Source organism: Rousettus aegyptiacus, unplaced genomic scaffold, assembly GCF_014176215.1.
Source record: "Rousettus aegyptiacus isolate mRouAeg1 unplaced genomic scaffold, mRouAeg1.p scaffold_m13_p_10, whole genome shotgun sequence".
NCBI classification, from domain to species: domain Eukaryota; kingdom Metazoa; phylum Chordata; class Mammalia; order Chiroptera; family Pteropodidae; genus Rousettus; species Rousettus aegyptiacus.
Window position 1 is genome coordinate 54,710,974 of NW_023416285.1, and position 20,383 is coordinate 54,731,356.

Genomic DNA, 20,383 nt, shown 5'->3' on the forward strand with positions numbered 1-20,383 from the left:
TTACCAATAACATAAATAGTTCATTAACAAATATTTTATATGTTACATGTATTATATACTATATTTTCATGATAGAGTAAGCTAGAAAAAATGTCATTAAGATAATTTAGGAAGAGATAATACATTTATACTGCTGTATGTATTAATAGAAGTGGACTCATGTAGTTCAGACCCTATTTTTCAAGGATCGACGTATTTGTCAGTCTAATGAGTCTGAGTTTCTAGATTTAATTTGCATTTTTCTAATTATTAGTGAGATTAAACAGTTAAACATTTTTTCATTTGTTATTGCCTATTTTTAAATAGATTGCCTCATTGTAAATTGCTTGTTAATACCCTTTTCTTATTTTTCTTTTCTTTTTTTTTAGCATTGATTTTTAGGAACTCTTTATATACGTTGGCTCCTAATCCTTAATAGGTCATATGTATTATAAATATCATCTCTTAATCTGTATCTCATCTTCTCAGTTTTTAAGGATTCTATGGTATCTTGTATAGAAGATCTAATTTTAATATGGTTGAATTTATCACTTTCAATGCTTTGAACAGTTACTGTTTTAGTTATTCAAAAGGCATACAGATCTCTTTTTCTGTATTTTCTTCTAAATAGTTTAACTTTCGCTGCTTTATATTTATTTTTTTTAACTATCTGTAATTTATTTTGTGTTTCATGTGGAATAGGAAATCTGAATTCTTTTTACTCCGTGTAAGTAATCAGTTCGTCTATTCAGTTTATTGAACAGTGTATTTCCCCCCACAGATTTCTAGTACCCCTTGCCTTATATATCAGATTTCTGTATTTATATTAGTTTGGCTTTTTATATCATTTAACTTGGATAGACTCTTGATAAGTGGATCAGATTGGTATTAGCTCCATTTTTACATGTGCGGAAGGGCCACGTAGATTAGTGTGTCATTGGATACCTAGGTCTTCTGACTAGTCGCCCAATTGTTTTGAATGTAATTAATAATAAAAATAAATCAATATTTTATTAAGGTAGATAAGCTTCACCTATGTGTTGAGAGAAATGCTAAGGTGAAAAATTGATTTATGTTGAGTTTCTCAGTTTGAGCTAGTAACCCTAAAACAAACATTGTCTTTTGCAAATGAGATTAGGAATATCTAAAGCGGATAGTTGCTATAATGTTAGAAAGATATTTGAGACATTTGTTTAGTGAATCTGTATAGTCATTAAGTGACTATGTATGAGAGAGCAAACATGTGTAATTATTTTAGTATTATACCTGTTATAAAGTGAAAAGATAAGTCTCTGTGTTACCCAGTGGTTCTCATAGAAACCTTGAAGATAATTTAGATATAAAAAGTATATGAACAGTTTTACTGTTTATATTTAGGAAAGGCAAAAAATTTGTTATAGAAAACTTGCTATTATGTTAAATTATGAATATGTCATAAGTGCCTAAAGGCAGACAAGTGACTATAATTTTTATAGGATTACATTTAAAACATGCATCATTAACAAGAATGAGCATTTTTAGAATTGACGAGCTTGTATTAAAAATGGTTTAAAGCCTGACAGAGGTACCAAAAACATTTTTTAAGAGATCCATCTTTTATGATTTTTTCATTGTTGATAACCTCTTTAAATACTGATCTTAATTTACACTTATATATATATTTAAACATATGTACATAAATGTAGATGAATATTTTTAAGTTTTGACATAATTTTTAATGTTATTAAATAAGATAGTATATACTTCGTATTGATTTTATCTTAATAAATTGTAAGAATTTGTTTGATATATAAAACATATTCATTACTTTATGTATATATTTGCATTTCTGTGTAATTGTATTTAGCCTGATCTCAAGTTCTTTAAACTCAGAGCAACCAACTTTTATTTCCTTTAGGTACTGGAGATACTTGAACTAGGGTAATCAAGCTATTGCTGTCCTGATTACACATTGTGTAAACCTTTTAAATTTGTTTTCTAAGTGGCTAACATGAATTATATATTAACATTTAAAGCCATTGATTCATTCTGTAGCCTATTAACTAGCCATTTAAAATTGTATGAAATGAGGGTAAATTAAAACTATGTTTAGGAACCAGTTTTGTGTCTTATATCTTAATTGCTCAGGTATCCAAAGATTAATTATTAATTAATACCATTATTAATATTAATCTAAAGTCTTACAGTTAACTAAGGGTTTTGAAAGCATTTTAAGGTAGTACATTGAAGTCTTATAATTTATGGCACTATAAAAATGAATTCCTTTGTGAAAAGATATTACCTATTATCATTATTATTATTTTAGTTGAGCACATAGTTTTATATTTTATAATTTTTAAAGAAGTGATTTTATTCTCACCATTCATACTAGGTGGAGGAATTTTAGGAATTAAACTTTATTAGATTTTTTTGGGAAAAAATAATTCCAAACCATTTCAATATAAAAATATTTTGCACACTAACACACACACACACACACACACACACACACACACACACGGGTGAAATCAGGGAGACAGATAATAGTTTTTAAGCCACAATTAATAAGTTAATCTCTGATTATTCTAAGGAATCTTCCTGATTAGAAATATTACATGAGCTCCTTCTCCATATAAGTGTAACACATTAAAACTTGTTCAAGAGTAAAATTTTTTGTTTCTTATAATGTAGTGACCATGGTCATTAATTATCCTTTTTCCCTATTAAAACCTTTGGGAACAAAAACGAATTTAAAGACCTAGTGCACTTAAAGTATAAAAGAAGTAATTTACCCTTAGTTTCTCTCATTTTAAATTTATGTAAGCACTTAATTTTTATATTATTTCTATAAGCCAGTTTGAACAGAAATGCACTACATAGATTTTTTAAATTTTATTTTATTATTTATGCCTGTAGCACCTGGTCTTCCTAGGTGGTCTCCCATCCAAGTACTAACCAGGCCCGACCCTGCTTAGCTTCTGAGATCAGACATTAGACTTGTTCAGGGTGTCTTGGTGGTAGACCATAGACCATGGCTCCACTGGGGTGTGAACCCAGGACCATCTGTGTGTAAAGCAGACGTGCTAACTGCTATACTATGGAACCACATACCTGTACTACATAGATTTTAAAAATTAGTTTCAAGTATGAAGTACATTGGTTAGACATTTATGCAGTTTATGAAATGATCCCCTTGATTACTCTGTCTTCCCTCTCTGGCTCTGCACGTAGCCATTACCTTACTACTGTCTGCATTCTTGTTCCCCATCCCTGTGACCTTCTATCAACTACTACTTTGTCTTTCTTTAAACATTCACTGCTTTCTCCCAGCTCCCCTACCTCCCACCCCTCTAGCCATCACCGAATTGTCCTCTGTATTTGTGGATCTGTTTTTAATACGTTTGTTCCTTTTTTGTTCCTTAGATTCTGCATATCATTGAAATCATATGGTATTTACCTTTCTCTGTCTGACTTATTTTGCTCAGCATAATAACCTCTACGTCCATCCATATTGTTGCAAATGGTAGGATTTCTTTTTTTTTTTTTATGCTAAGTAATATTCTTTTGTATGTATGAACCATAACTTCTTTATCCAGTCGCCTATTGATGAGCATTTAGGTTGCTTACATATCTTGGCTAGTGTAAATGGTGATGCCATGAACATAGGGGTGCATAGATCTTTACGAATTATTGTTTTGGTTTTCTTTGGATAAATACCCAGAAGTGCAATTGCAGAGTCAAAAGGTAGATCCATTTTTAACTTTTTGAGAACCCTCCAGACTGCTTTCCATAGTGGCTGTACCAATTTGCAATTCCACCAACAGTGCACAAGGGTTCCCTTTTCTCCACATCCTCACTAACGTTTTTTTGATTCATTGAAGATAGCCATTCTGGCAGGTATGAAGCAATATCTCATTGTGGTTTTAATTTGCATTTCTCTGATGATTAGTGACCTTGAGCATCTTTTCGTATGTCTGTTGGCCATCTCTATTTCCCCTTTGGTGAAAACTCTATTCAGGTCTTCTGCCCAATTTTTATTTGGATTGTTTTTGTCGTTGAGTGGTAAGAGTTCTTTATATATTTTGGATATTAACCCATTATCCAATGTATCATAAACAATTATCTTCTATTCAGTAGGTTGTCTTATTGTTTTGTTGATGGTTTCCTTTGGTGTGCAAAAACTTTTTAGTTTGATGTAGTCCCATTTGTTTATTTTTTCTTTTGTTTCCCTTGCCTGAGGAGATATTGCTAAAAATAAATTATTAATATTAATATTGCAGAGATTACTGTTTATGTTTTCTTCCAGAAGTTTTATAGTTTGGGGTCTCACATTTAAGTCTTTAATCCATTTGAGTCCATTTTTGTATACGGTGTAAGAAGGTAGTTCAGTTTTTTTTTTTTATTTTTTGCATACATATGTCCAGTTTTCCTAACACCATTTATTGAAGAGACTGTCTTTACCCCTTATATATTCTTGCCTCCTTTGTCATATATTAAATGAGTGTATAATCATGGATTTATTTCTGGGCTCTCTGTTCTGTTGATCAATATATGTTTTTATTTCAGTACCATGCTATTTTGATTACTGTAGTCTTGTAGTACCATTTGACATCAGGTAGTGTGATACCTCCAGTTTTGTTCTTCTTTTTCAGGATTGCCATGACTATTTGGATCTTTTATGGTTCCATATAAATTTTAGGATTATTTGTTTTAGCTCTCTGAAAAATGCCATTGATATTTTGATAGGGATTGCATTGAATCTATAGATTGCTTTGGGTAGTATGGTTATTTTAATGATGTTGATTCTTCCTACCCATGAGCATAGCATATGCTTCCATTTATTTATATCTTCTTTAATTTCTTTTTTCAGTGACATAATTTTCTGAGATCAGGTCTTTTACCTCCTTTGTTAATTTGATTCCTAGATATTTTATTGTTTTTGATGCAATTGTAAATGGGATTGTTTACTACATTAGGTTTTGTAAAACAGATTTATTGAGGTATAATTCACATACTATACTATTCACTCATAAAGTATGTGCAATTCAGTGGCTTTTCGTATTTTCACACATAGGTACAAAAATGAACATAATCAATTGTAGAACATTTTTGTCACCTCATAAAGAAACCAGTATCCTTTGGTTATCATCTCCTTATTCTTCTCACCTGCAGTTTAAGCAATCACTAATCTACTTTTTGTCTCAATAAATTTTTTTATTCTGGGCTTTCTTATGAATTAAATCATATAGTATGAAGTTTTTTGTATTGGCTTATTTCAGTTCACATATATTTCTAAGGTTATTCTATTTTGTAGTTTGTATCAGTACTTTATTCCTTTTTATGGCCAAATAATCTGTTGCTTTATGGTTATGCCATGTTTTGTTTGTGTTTTCATTCAGTGATGAACATATGGGTGGTTTCCACCTTTTGGCTATTATGAATAATGCTGGTATAAGCATTTGTGTACAAGTTCTATCTGGATATATGTTTTCATTTCACTTGAATATATATACCTAGGAGTGAAACTTCTGAGTCTTATGGTATCTATATTTAATTATTTGAGGAACTGCAGTACTATTTTTCAAAGCAACCGCACCATTTTACATTTTTTCCAGCAGTGTATGAGGGTTTTCAGTGTCTTCACATCCTGATCAATATTTGATACCTGATTTTTTGATTTAGCCATGCTAGTTGATATGAAGTGTGCATTTCCCACATGGCTAATAAGTTGAGCATCTTTTCATGTGCTTAATTTTTTTGCCTAATTTTTAATTTTTTTTTATTGAGTTGTAAGAGGTCATTATATGGTCTAGATACAAGTCCCCTGTCAAATAAGTGATCTGCAAATATTTTCTATTCTGTGGGTTGTCTTTTAACTTGCTTTCTTATTTATTTATGTATTTATTAAAATTAAAGTTATTGGCTACATTGGTTAAGAAAATTTATAGGTTTCGAATGCACAATTTTATAATACATTTTTATGTTGCATTGTGCATTCACTTCTCAAAGTCAGATCTCCTTTTGTCACCATATATTTGACGTCTTTTACCCTTTCTTACCTTCTCCCGCCACCCCCCCCCCTCTGATAACACTGAACCGTTGTCTGTGTCTGTGAGTTTTTGTCTTGTTCATTTATTGCTTTCAGTTTTATATCCCACTTGAGTGAAATCATATGGTTCTCAACTTTTTCTGTCTGACTTATTTCGCTTAGCAGGATTCTCAAAATCCATCCATGTTATTGCAAATGGCAGTATTTCATTTTTTTTTCTTTTTTTTTTTTTTTTATGGCTGGTAATATTCCATTGTATATGTAACTCATCTTTATCTAATCATCCGTCGAAGGACACTTTGATTGTTTCCATGTCTTGGCCAACAGGAATAATGCTGCAATGAACATAGGGGGGTACATAACAGGCAGGGGTACCTGTTCAGGTCCTCTACCTATTTTTAAATTGGATTGTTTGTTTTGTTGTTGTTGAGTTCTTTATATATTTTAGGTATTAGCCCCTTATCAGAGGTGTTGTTTGTAAATATCTCCCATTCAGTTGGTTGCCTCTTTGTTGTGCTGATGGTTTCCTTTGCTGTGCAGAAGCTTTTTAGTATATCGTCCCATTCACATATTTTTGCTTTTACATCTCTTAACTTTTAGGTCAAATTTATAAAATCTTCTAAGATCAAGGTCCATAATTTTAGTACCCCTATGTTTTCTTCTATGCATTTTATTGTTTCAGATCTTATATTTAGGTCTTATCCATTTTGAATTAATTTTTGTGTATGATGACAAATAGCAGTCTAGTTTTATTCTTTTGCATGTGGCTTTTTAATGTTCCCATCACCATTTATTGAAGAAGCTTTCTTTTCTCCACTGTACGTTTTTGGCTCCTTTATCTAAAATTATTTGCCCCTGTAGCTGTGGGTTTATTTCTGGTCTCTCAGTTCTATTTCACAGAATAAGATGAAGTCAGTGAGTGTGAGACCTCTAGCCTCCCCTCTCCCCTGCCCTGGGTAGCTCTTTTGGTTTTCTTGATAGTGCCTATTGAAACTCAAACATTTTAAATTTTAACAAAATCCAGTATATCTCTTTTTAAGCCTTTATTGCTTATACTTTTGGTGTCATATTTATGAATCCTTTGCTCAATCCAAGTTCTTGACAATGTATCTTCTAAGAGTTTTATAGTTTTAACTTACTTTTAAGTCTTTGATCCATTTCAGGTTAACTATCCAGTTATCTTATAACCACTTGTTGAAAAGACTATTTTTTCCCTGTTGAATGGTCATGATACCATTGTTGGAAATCAGTTAACAATAGATATATGGATTTACTTCTGGAGTCTCAGTTTTCAGTTCTTGTTCCAGTACCACATTGTCTTGATTACCATTGTTTATGGTAAGATTTTTTTTTTTAATCCCCTTTTCAGAATTGTTTTGGCTATTCTGGGTCCCTTGCAATTTCATATACATTTTAGAATCAGCATGTCATTCTTACAAATATATCAGTTAGGATTCTGAAAGGGATTACATTTAATAGGGAACATTACCATTTTAACCCTATTTTTATTGATTCATGAACATAGATGTTATTCTTTTCATTTAGATCCCCTTTAACTTCTCTTAATGTTTTTGGAGCATAAGTTTTAATGCTTTTTTTAAAAAAAAATATTCCTGAGTATTTTATTCATCTTGATGCTATTATGAATGGAATTGTTTCTAAAAATTTATTTTTGGATTGTTTATTGCAAGTATTGTATAGATATACAGTTGATTTTTGTATATTGATCCTTTATCCTGCAACCATGTTGAATTCTGATAATTTTTTAAGTGGATTTCATAGGATTTTCTATATATGAGATCATGTCATTTGTGAGGTAGACTTAATTATATCTCTTCTTTCCTAACCTGGATGCTCGCGCACTTTCTGTCTCGCACGCGCGCGCTCCCTCTCTCTCTCTCTCTTTCTCTTTCTCTTTCTCTTTCTCTTTCTGTCTAATTGCCCTCGCTAAAATATTCAATGCAATGATTAATAGATGTGGCAATATCAGCCTTCCTTGTCTTGTTCCTAATCTTAGGGGAAAAGCATCCAGGGTTGTACAGTTCAGTGTGCACTAAGGGTAGGTTTTTCATGGATGCCCTTTATCAGGTTGAGGATGTTCCCTTATATATTTCTAGTTGTTGAGTATTTTTCTCATTAAAAGGTACTGGGTTTTTGTTAAATATTTTTGTTGTTGTTACATATTGAGGTGATCATGTGATTTTTGTTCTTTATCGATACGACGTATTACATTAATTGGTTTTTGTTAAACCAAAACTTCATCTCTGGAATAAATCCCATTTGGTCATAATGTATGATTTGTTTATATGTTGCTATATTTGGTTTGCTAATATTTTGTTGAAGATTTTTGGTCCATAGTTTTCTTGTGGTATCTTTGCCTAGTTTTGGTATCATGATAATACTGGCTTTATAAAGTGAGTTGAGAAGTTCTCTTCTATTTTTTGAAAGAATTTGTGAAGAGTTCATACTCTTGAATGCTTGGTAGACTTCACTGGTGAAACCATCTGGCCCAGGGTTTCTCTTTTCTAGAAAGTTTTTTGATGACTGATTCATTCTCTTGTTATAAATCTTTTGAGATTGTTTATTTCTTCTTGAATCAGTTTTGGTAATTTGTGTGTTTCTAGGAATTTCCCCCTTTCATCTGAGTTATCTAAAATGTTGACATATAATTGTTCATAGTATTTACTTATAATCTCTTTTGTGTCTTTTGACTGTGATGATAGGACCTAAAGGGACCATAGAACCTCCAGGAATAAACTATCAAAGAAACTTGAAACTTTGCAATGCTCTTTAGTTATGTTACATGCAAATTGTTTTTGCACATTATGATAAGAATAAACTGGTAAACTGAGTCAAGAAACAAATGAAAACAAGATCTGTAAGAGAGTTGCAAGAGAAGAGAGGAAATTATGCAGTATAGGAATTGTGTATCCTGTTTGCATATATTGGGGGTAAACTGTTTAGTTGGTAGCTACCGAAGAGTTGAGTCTGATTCCCTCTGACTACTCAACTGCTCCCCATTAGGCTGATTGGGGTATCAAAGAGAATTTCATATGTTTGTGTATTTTCCAAAAAACTGTGATAAATTAACGGTGTGCTATATATCATAAGTTGTCTGTAGAGAATGTCTCCAAGTGTCTCCTTGTCATTACTTTCATCATAAGCAAGCCATTTCTCTTATTAGAATTTTTTAAATTAGAACTCTTGGTAGGTCCTAGAATCACATTTCCTTCCTGGGCTCTTTGGAAGTCCTAGGGCCTGAACAGAGTTGGCTGGTGTTTGTTAACAGGATTATATTGTCTACTCATCTGTGTATTGTTTCTGGAAGAAATATTTTATGAAGAAATGTAAACAATTATAAACTTTTTATATATACAGAGTTACAGGAAGCCCAGAAGATGAAGATAATATGACTGCACAAAATGTTCATCTACAGCCTCAGACCAGTGGATATCCCTGCAAGACATCAGCAGAGTCTGACTTGGATTCTGGAGAGCCTAAGACTTTAGTTTTGGAACAAAGGTATGCATATATTCTAAGAATAATAGAATTTACTTACTATGTTAGCTCCTCATTGCTGTGTAACAGATTACCCCAAAACTTAATAGTGGCTTGCAAACATTTATTGTTTTATTTATATAGTTTCTGTGCGTCAGAAATCTGAGAGGGGCTTAGCTGGCTAATTCTGGCTCAGGGATTCTCATCAGGTGTTATATTCAAGGTATCTGTCTAGTCTGTAGTCCTTTGAAGGCTTGATTGGAACCAGAGTGTTTACTTACAAGGTGGCTTGCTCACATGGCTGTTAGTTGGAGGGAGGCCCCAGTTCCTTGTTATTTGGCCTTCTCCATAGGGCTATTCAGTATGGCAGCTGAATACTGAGCAAGTGATCTAAGAGAAAGTGTGACTACAGTTTTGAGGTCTTAGTGTGCCTTTTAATAACCTAGTCTCTGAAGTTGCACACTGTCACTTTCACTTTATTTTGTTCATTAGAAACAAGTAACTAAGTCAAGACCACATTCACAGAGAAGGGAATTAATCCCTGCACTCTTGAAAGGAGGCATATTTAAGAATTTGTGGATATGTATATTTAAAGCGAGCACACTCAGCAAACCAAATTAACCTACTTGTATAATATCTGAAGTCATATATCTTTTTTAAAAACTGAAAGAATGGTAAATTATAGAAGATTCTCAGACTTTTAAGGTATGGCTAAGATATCTTTACTCTTTGGTGGGTTATGACTACTAGGCCTATCATAGATTCATAATAGGAGGAAAGGACTGAGATAAGCTGAATTATCTCTGAACAATTTATAGGCGATATTTTAAATTCCATTTGATTTTGGTAGTAGTTTTTAAAAAAATTAAGATAAGTTGATTTCTCTCTAATTTTCTTAAAATTTGATTTTATCAAAGAATATTATTTGATTTGACTTAAATTCATGACTCTGATCCATGAGTTAGTTTAAAAGGTTATAAAATTTACTTTTTATAAAATTTTAGTTTAAAGTTATGGGATTAAATTGTGTATTTGTTTTATGCAGCAGGTTAAGTATATTTTTGGTGACCTATAACATTGCTGTTGGTTTTATAAGAAAGACACCTTTGTCAGTTTTTGGAGAAAAATGAACATTAAGGTAGATAGTTAGATATATGCATATAAAAGCACAAATTTTATGGTTTACTTTTTTTTTTCCCCCTTAAGTGGACCTTTCAGGCTCAAGAATTATTTGTCTGGAAAGAAAAATTCTGGTGTAGATGAGGAGGAAGTTGAAGAAAGTTCAGGTAAATTATTATTTATTTTCTCTTGTCTTGATTTTTATGACCTTATGCATATGGAGTTAGGTGTGTTGTTTTTACTTAAATTATAGCCAATGGCACACGTGTATTGACTACTTACTCTTAAGAGCCTTACTATATGTTTAGAGATTTGCAAGACCTTATACCTGGGTGAGAGAGGGAGGGAGAGAGAGACAGAGAAAGAATGAGAGAGATGAGTGATAGTCCTTTGTTTGAAGTAGGACATAATGAAATAATTGGCACTTAAGATATCTACTGCAGTATTTAAAAATGTTAAGTCGATAAGAGTATAAATGAAGCAAGATTACTCACATACTGATTATTAGAGCTAAGTGATGGTTATATCAGTTTCATTATATTATTTACTCTATTTTAAAAATGTTTGAAACATTCCATAATAAAGTTTTAAAAATGCATCTTAATGGAGAATTTTATAATTTTTTGATGACCCAAATGAATGTGTGCATGGAATATAATCTGTTACACAATATTTTTTCTTAATTTACTAATTTCTTTTCCTTTTAAATTTCTTTTTTCTTCCTGTGTTTAGATTTATTATTTTTCGCCTCTAAGTTGAGTACTTTCTATATTTATTTTTCTACTTTTTATTTAGTAAAAACAAAAAAGCAGCATATTTTCCTGAGTATAGTTTTGCTCAATGTCATAGGTTTTTTTTTTTTTTTTAATGTAATTTATTATTGTAGTACATGAAGTTATAGTGAGTTTCTTTGACTCAGGAGTTATTTAGGACTACATTAGCCAAGAGTCTGGTCTCTAGAGTCAGAAACCCAGGATTGAATCCAGCTCTACCGCTTTTTAGCTACGTTATGTAGAGTAAGAAATTTCAGTGTTCTTAGCTTCACCTTCCTTATCTGTAAAATGGTGGTATCAATTCCAGGCCCGTAGATTAATATAAGAACAAATATACATTTCTTGCTCAGTTTAATGCCTGATATATGTCAAAGATGTAATGTTGGCTGTTATTTTATAAAGTTGTGTTTTGTTTTGTTCTGTTTAGTTTCTAGTTTCATTTCATTGTTCTAGAGAACATTGGCCTGTATTATTCATCCTTTGAATTTATTAAGATTTCGTTTGTGTTCTAGAGTATTCTTAGAACACATAAAGCTCATGGAAGAATTTTGTGATTCTTCAATGGGTGCTTGAAAAAGAGAGAATATTATTTTTTATATGTACAAATGTGGATTTTAAAATATATATCTTTATATTGTTGATAATGTAAGGGAATCTATGTTTTGGAATATACTTTTGATATCTATGGAATTCGTAAACATTTATGGAATATTATAGAATACTTTATTTTCTTCTGGGGGCTAGGGAATGTGGTAGTAAACAAAACTGAAAAAAATTTCTGCACTCATGGAGCTTATTTTTGGGGAGCCAGGATGTAAAACAATGACAAAAGATAGCAGAACTTATGATTTGTTAAATGTTCAGAGTAGAAGAATAAAGCAGGGACTTTAGGGTGGGAAATGGGGCCTACATTTTTAGGTAGATGAGCAGAAAAGGCCTCACTGAGAAAGTGATCATTTGAGCAAAAATATGAAAGAGGTGAGAATGCAGACCAGGCAGCTGTATGGAGAACTAGTGCCCCACGCAGAGGGAAGATCTAGGGCCAAGGTTCTGATGTGGTAGAATCTGTTCTGATGGAGAAACACCAAGGATACCAGTAGAGGGTGGCGGACCCATAAACAAAATCACTCACTAGTTGTTGTGCTAGAGATGGACTGATGAGTTTGACGGGGCTGGTGTAAGGTTGGAAGCAGGGGATCAGTTGACGAGACAAGAATCCAGTGAGAGGTGGTGGCTTGGACTAAAGTGGTAGCAGTGGAAGGTGGATAGTAGTGGGATTTTAAGTATTTTCGAAGGTAGAGTCAACAAGATTGGGGTGGATAGGGTGTGGAGTTTAAGAGAAAGAGATGTATCAGGGATGTTAAGGTTTTTGGACTGAGTACCTGAAAGAATGGTGTTGTCATTGGTTTATTTAGAGACTACTAGATGAGTAGATTTTGGAAAAAAAATAGGATCTTAAATTTGGACATGTTGACATTCTATATTATTCTGATCTTTTGTGTCCTTACATTTGATTTGTGAAGTCTGTTAAGATCTGCCAGAGTTTAAGTAAAGTGTTTTCCACTGTAATAGTCTGTTTGTTTCTCTATGTTTACTGTAGTGTTTACTATGTGTTTTAGTGCTGTTATGGAGCATGTATACCTTCATTTGTAATGTACGTGCTTTGGTCAAATTTCTTGATGCTCTTACAATGCATTTACCTTGTAGTCTGTTTTGTCTCATGTTAATATTGTGATCCTTGCTTGCTTTTGGTTTGTTGTTCTTTTTACTTAAACTTTCATAGAGAACTAAAAGTGCCTTAGCAGTAGCACATGATCGAATTTTTATTTTTAACTTGCTTTGTCGGTATTTTTTTCTTCACTCATTAACACATTAATACTTATTTCCATAACAGATATATTTGTTATTTGTAAAATTGATATCTACGCTCATATATGCTAGCAAGAACTCAGGAATTTTTTAACACAATAAACAACTAGTTGAATAGTAAAGATAACCTTAGGTCATAATCTTTTTTCCTTTAAACTATTTGGCTTTCGCTCTTTTGCCTCATGATAGCTAATGTTTATGAGTGAAAATTTGGAGGCAACTTTATTACATTTTTTCTTTTCTCGATAGCCTGTTTTCTTCTATTTCCATGCTTATTAGGATTCTTTAATCTTTGAAATTCAGGAGTTGTGTCTATGTTGCTTTTTTTAAAAAATATATATTTTTAAATAATCGGAAACTTACCCAGAAATTTCATATCCCCTTCATCTAGATTCCATAGTTGTCAACACTTTACATTTGTTCCATCTCCTTCCCTGCTTTTCCTACATATGTTTCTACATATTATCATTAGCCTCTTCTGAACTATTTGAGAGCAAGTTGCAGATATGTGTACACATATGCACAGACATAATGCAAGACAAGAACACAATTATCCTTCAACATTCAAGTCAGGAAATCAGCATTAATATAATACCGGTACAACAGGTCCCCGAATAATGTCATTTTATTCAATGCCATTTCATAATAATGTTCATGAGGAAAAAAAATCAATTTCTGGCTGGGGCTACTGTTCCTGTGGAGTTTGCACATTCTCTGCATGTCTGTCTCCAGGTATCCCAATTTCCTTCCACGTCCTAAAGATGTACACATTAAATGAATTGGCATGTCTAAATTGTCCCAGTTTGAGTGAGTGTGGATATGTGTGAGTGCACCCTGTGATCGAAGGGTGCCCTGCCCTGTCCAGGGCTGGTTTTCACTTTGTGCCCTGAGCCGCTGGGATAGGCTCTGGCCACCTGCAACCCTGAACTGGAGTGAGTGAGTTGGAAAAGAATGTTCTTACTTGTTATTATTAATCTTTCTTAAATGTATGTATAACTCACTTTTATTAGTGTTTAATATTGAAAGTGTTCTGGGTCTTAATTTAGAAGTTGGATTTGGTTTTCATGATCAGAAATATGATGTAGGAACTTAACTCTAACTTGTATTAATTAGCCTGTGGTAAAATTGGTTTTCTTATAATATTTCACTTAAAGTTACAGTTTCCAAGACCCTATTTATGACATTAAGTGAAGACTTACTATATTCCTTCACTGACTCCATGCAGATTTGACCAGCAGTTGTATCAAGTATTCCTCTTTCTCTTTGATTCAGGATCTAATCCAGGATCATGGATTGCATTTAGCTCTTCCATCCTTTCAGTTTTCTTCAGTAAGGAACAGTTTCTTAGGCTTTTTCTCACATTCTTGACCTTTACATTTTTACAGAAAGTAAAGCTTTTCCTTCTTAGAATGACCTTCAGCCTGGATCTCGCTGATGTTTCCTCATGATCAGTTGCCAGTCTGGCATATGTGACAGAAATACTGCATAAGTGGTGCTGTGTTCTTTGTGCATCACATTAGGAGGTGCACAGTGTTGACTCATCTCCTGCTAGTGATGTTAGTCTTGATCACCTGTTCATGTTATTGCCAGGTTTCTTTAATCTAGAGACACAGTTTTTCTCTCTGTAATTGTTAAGTATTTTATAGAGTGATTCCCTGATACTATTTCAATAATTTGTTTCTTTTTAAACCTCCACACCAATCTTAGCATCTGTTAAAGACTCCAGCTGAATCATCAGCCACTAATTATGATACGAAATTATTTACTATTTCCATAATTCCTTAATTAACCAGCATTCTGTAAGAAATAGTTTTTCTTAATCCATTCCCATTTATTCATTGTTCATTTATTTATGTTATTATGAACTACTACTGGGTTCCCCTTTTATTCGATGGCTTGTAATCTTACCATTGATTCTAGTAATCAAATTAAGCTCTCTTTGACCAGTAAGTGCCTTTCAGCTGGTCCCTATGTACTTGTCATGTTTCTATCATGTTTTGAATACTGTCTTATATTTTGGCATAGGATGTTCTAGGAATCAGTTATTTCTCCTAAGGTACTAGTTTCTTTCTAGGGAAGGATTTAGAGGCTCAGATCAGTGTCCTTGGTGTGCTCATTGTTACTGGAATATCATTGCTTCTGGGATCTTTTAGTGGACTGGGATACAAAATGAATACACATACATATATATCCACACTGTAAATATACGAGTATCTATGTCTATTTCTGTAAGCATTTAGAAATCATGAGTTCATATAAGTACCTTCCATTCCAGTCCACACTTTCGCTTTCTCTTTTCCATTATTATAAACTGCTTCTCAGATAGTGAGAACCCTGGCTTCCATTATTAGTATATTTACTTATTTGCTTTGTGTCTTCTCTGACCCCACCAGCTGCCCTATTGCCCCACTGCTGTGGGGAAATTTTCAAGCAAAGACTAGCCTCTTCTTATTCTAGCGAGGGCTTGCATGAGAAATTGAAATTTTTTTTTTTTTTTTTTTGGTAACAGCTTTATTGAGATATACTTTACTTACCATACAATTAACCCTTTTATGGTATATAGTTCAGTGCTGTGCAGCTATCACCACAATAAATATTAGAATATTTTCATTACTTTAAAAAAGAAACTTCATACTTTTTATCAGGCACCTTCCATTCCCAACCCTCTCCCAATTACATACAAAATCGTATCAAAATTTTAGGAGATTCATGGACAATAAGTGTTCCCATTATATTTTGGTGTATAATTAACTACCCAAAATTTAGTGGCTTGTCTATAGCCATGCCACTCTGAACAAGCCCGACCCCATCTGATCTCAGAAGCTAAGCAAGGTCGGGCCTGGTTAGTACTTGGATAGGAGACTCCATAGGAAGACCAGGTCCTGTAGGCGTAAAAAATAAAAAATAAGGTATCGTAAGCTGACAAGGTCCTTGCAGTCTGTGAGGTCAACTAAGCGTTGCCTCACCTAAAAAAAAATTTAGTGGCTTAACACAATAATTGCTTTTTTTCTCTCTCATGGTTCTGTGGGTTGACTTGGCTTATCTGGGCAATTCTTACTTGGACTCTTTCATGCATTTGTAGTCAAATGCAGTCTGCTGAGGTTGGAGTAATCTGAAAACTCAACTGTGCTGGGAGTGCAAGGTGAATTCTCCACTTATATATACCAGGGTGGATGGAAGAATTGGAGGCTGACTAAACATCTCTGAGACGACCACATAGCCTTTCCATGTGGTTAGCGTGGGTTTTCTCATTGCATGGCAGTCTTAGGGTAGTGAGTCTTCATATCTGGTGGCTGCCTTTCTCCACAGTGAATTTCCAAGAGACCCAGGTGGAACCTGCATATCCTCTTAGGACTCCTTTGAAGTCCCAGAACATCATTTGTGCTGCATTCTATTAGTCAAGCAAGTCATCACAGATTCAAGAAGGGAATTAGACTTCATCTCTTGATAAAGAACATATGTGCATAGAAAGAGAAATAATTGATAGCAGCTATGTTTAGATACTTTTACTACACTAAAGTTGTGAGCTCCTGACCTAATTGGCACACTGCTAAATTCAGTACAGTTGTACTGTTTTAGAACTTTAAAGATCATAGATTACATTATTAGCATATTAATTGTTATTGATCATGCCCTGCATTTTTATCCACCCAGTAGCTTATTTCACCCTAAGTCTATGAGCAATAGAAAATCGGTTTTTTTATTTTTAACTACTGTGTATGCTCTTTAGAAATATTCATTATACCCAAATCTAGAGAAATGTTACACTGTTTTGCATTAGTCTTTATTCCTTATCAAAGAAAAGCAGAATGTGTAATAAAATGCATTGTCAGGTCAAATTTTATTTCAAGTACTTGTACTGCAGTTGACCAAGTAATACACTTTAACTCAATATGGAATTAGTAGCCATTGTTCATGATACTATCTTTTGCATTTTGCAGATCATTCAAGAGGAAAAAGATCTAAGGTGACACTAGAGAATAAAATACATCACAAATTAGGTAAAATTATTTACTTTTTAATGATTTCATATTATAAAATCTGTTTTTAAATATAATTTTTTTCTCACGTGGGGGAAAATACTATTTGGATTAATTGGCAGATACATTAAAACTATATGTTTAGTTTTCATGAATTTCACAGTTAAGTCTTCACAGACCACTGAGTTTCTTTATTGTCCATGTATAAGTCCTGTAGCCCTCTCACTCTTTGTCCTATAGTAAGGAGCATGATCCCACGCAGGCTAAGAATCTCGGTTGTAGAATTCTGTAAAATATAGCTGCTAGGTAGATAATATCCCTGACAACTTCTTCCATTTGTGTCCAGTGTACTCTTAAACAAAGCAGTAGCTAGGATAGGTAAGTAGTGGGCTAGGAAATGGGACACCCACATAGAGGCCAATGTGAGGATTAAAACTCCATGGTTCTTAAAGAGATAATTAGTCAAGATTAATGAGACCTCCCACCTTTGTAGGATTTCCAGAAAAAAGAAACAGATGGAGGAGAGAAAACAAAGAAAATAAAGAAACTTCCCTGGATTAAAGATAAGCTTGAATGACTCTGCAGTTTGAATGAGTTTATAAACTACTGGTCAGAATTATTGAAAAAGATACACCTCTAGACATAAGTGAATAAAATTTCTAAATTTTAAGGATAGAGGGACTTTTCCAGATAGAAAGAGTTAAATGACTAGTACTGCTCATCTATGTAATGCTGGAAGAATAAAGTAATACCTATAGTCTAATTTCGGAAATGTATTATAATCCAGTAATTTTATACCTACCTGAGGTAATTTTCTTTCTGATAATTGAATTTTCTTTCCAGATAATGCAAGGTTAACTTTAGTATCCTCTGTGTAAAATACCTATGTTAGATATTTTAACCAAGTAATGTATAAATCAGAACTGAGTCCTAAAAGAGAAAATAGTGGTAAGAATTGATTCTCGAAATACATGTGGTTAAATCTAAATAATATATTTTTGTTTTCTATTGCCATTACTAAATTACTACAAATTTAATGGCTTAGACAATATGTTTATTATCCCATGATTTCTGTGGGTTAGGAGCCCAAGCACAGATTAGCTGGGTCCTCTGTAAGAGTTTCACAAGCTGCAGTCAAAAGTGTCAGCCTGGGCTGTGGTGTCATGTGAGGCTCAGTGTCCTTTTTCAAGCTCATGTAGTTGTTAGCACAATTCAGTTCCTTGAAATTATAGGGCTGAGTTATCTGTTTTCTTTTTTGCTGGCAGCCATTAGCTACTGTTCTCCGCATCTATAGGCCACCTGCTGTTCCTTGCTGTGTTGACTCTTTCCATAGGCCCCTTCACAGTGTGTTTCTTCAGAGTCACCAAGGAAGAATTTATCTGCTTCTGCTTGATAATGTCTTATATGTATATTATCATATATTGTCTCATATATAATCATGTAATCAGAGGAGTAACTTCCCATTTCCTTTACCATATGCTATCAATGAGAAGAAAGTCACAGGGCTCACATGCATCTTAGGGGAGAGGATTATACAAGGGCCTAACTCAATGCTGATTGCCTTAGAGTGTCTCTACTACTTAATGCTAATGTGACTGAGGATTTATAAGTGCTCAGTAAGGATTTTTGTAATAATACTTTGAAATCCAGATTATATTAACAAAAGTTGGTATGTTGGAGGAAGAGAATAAGGGCAGAAGAGGGATAATAGAAGTACAGCAGTTTACCCTTATCTGTAGTTTTGCCACTGCGTGGTTACCTTTGGTCGACTACAATCTGAAAATATTACATGGAAAATTCCAGAATTAAACAATTCATAAGTTTTAAACTGCATGCTATTCTGAGTAATGTGATGAAATTTCACGCTGTCCTCCTCCATCCCATCCAGGATGTAAATCATTCCTGTGTTCAGCATATTCACACTGTATATACACTGTGTGCCCATTAGTCACTTTGTAGCTGTCTGGGTTATCAGATGTACTGTGGTGCTATCGCAGTGTTTGTGTTCAAATAACCCTTATTTTACTTAATAATGACCCCAAAGTATAAGAGTAGTGATGCTGGCAATTGGGATATGCCAAAGAGAAGCCATAAAGTGCTTCTTTTAAGTGAAAAGGTTTGTATGTATAAGAAAAAACATAATATATGTAGGATTTGGTACTATCAGCGGTTTCAGGCATCCACTAGGATCTTGGAACATCTCTGGTGGATAATGTGAGAATACTGTAATCTAAAAGTTTTATTTTACTGAATGCAAAATATCTTGGTAAGATATATAGTTTTTTATATAATCATGAAAAAATAGGAGTTTGACTTTTGAGTGTTAGAAACAGGAAGATAACCAATATTAGAATGAAAAAGAACAGTAAAACTTCGAAATGACCTAGGGGAGAGGGAAGAAAAGAACTGGTCATTTGAGCAAATTAATAAAAATGAGAAAGAAGAATCACTAATATAAAATAACTTATAAATATAAAATAAATTGAAAGGAATAAAGGAAGCATGTTATTTATTACAGTAAATAAGTATGAATGGATTGAATTCCTCTAGTAAGATAGAAAATATCAGATTTGGTTAAATAGCAGAAATCAACCTATATGTTTTTAAGAAACACTCGAAACAAGTTTTAAAATAAAAGTTTTCAGAGAATTAGTAGGCTAATTTAAACAGAAATAAAATAGTTATTTCTAGATATAAACCTGCCTTAGAAAGACAGGAGTGATTTTTATTATTAAGTAAGTGGAATTTAAGGTTAAAATAAAATTGATGAACAGGATAGTAACATGAACAATTTATGAGATGATAGAAAAATCGTGAACTTTTATGCACCAAGCAGCCTAACAATTAAAATGTATTAAAAAAAAAAAAACTAAGAAAAAGCAAGATTTTAATTTAAACAGTACAGTTAGACTGGGAAATTTTGATATATTATTTTTAGAATTGAATAGCTCTAAGCAAACAAAAAATAATTACCTAATGGCTTTCCACACAACCATATTTTAAGAACATAGGAATCTGATTATACGGCCAACAAACTGAACTTAGTATATAAAACTTTACATTGTTCAAATAAAATGAGTAGTTGTGTGTGTTATACAAACATATTATTCATATACATGCTTACCCTTGATGTACAA

The 20,383-nt window shown here is 33.0% G+C and overlaps 1 protein-coding gene and 1 pseudogene across 3 annotated transcripts in view; both read left to right on the plus strand.

Annotated features, from left to right (window-relative positions):
* Positions 1–20,383, plus strand: part of CENPC (centromere protein C) — a 68,624-nt gene that overhangs the window by 35,800 nt on the left and 12,441 nt on the right. For 2 of the 3 annotated variants that reach the window (XM_016164407.2, XM_036227891.1), the window contains 3 exons: positions 9,386–9,529; positions 10,712–10,791; positions 17,208–17,267. In XM_016164407.2, coding sequence (XP_016019893.2) covers positions 9,386–9,529; positions 10,712–10,791; positions 17,208–17,267 — 284 coding nt within the window. The remainder of the gene's footprint in view (positions 1–9,385; positions 9,530–10,711; positions 10,792–17,207; positions 17,268–20,383) is intronic. The other variant, XM_016164408.2, reaches the window with a different exon arrangement.
* LOC118608992 lies at positions 16,039–16,157 on the plus strand (annotated as a pseudogene).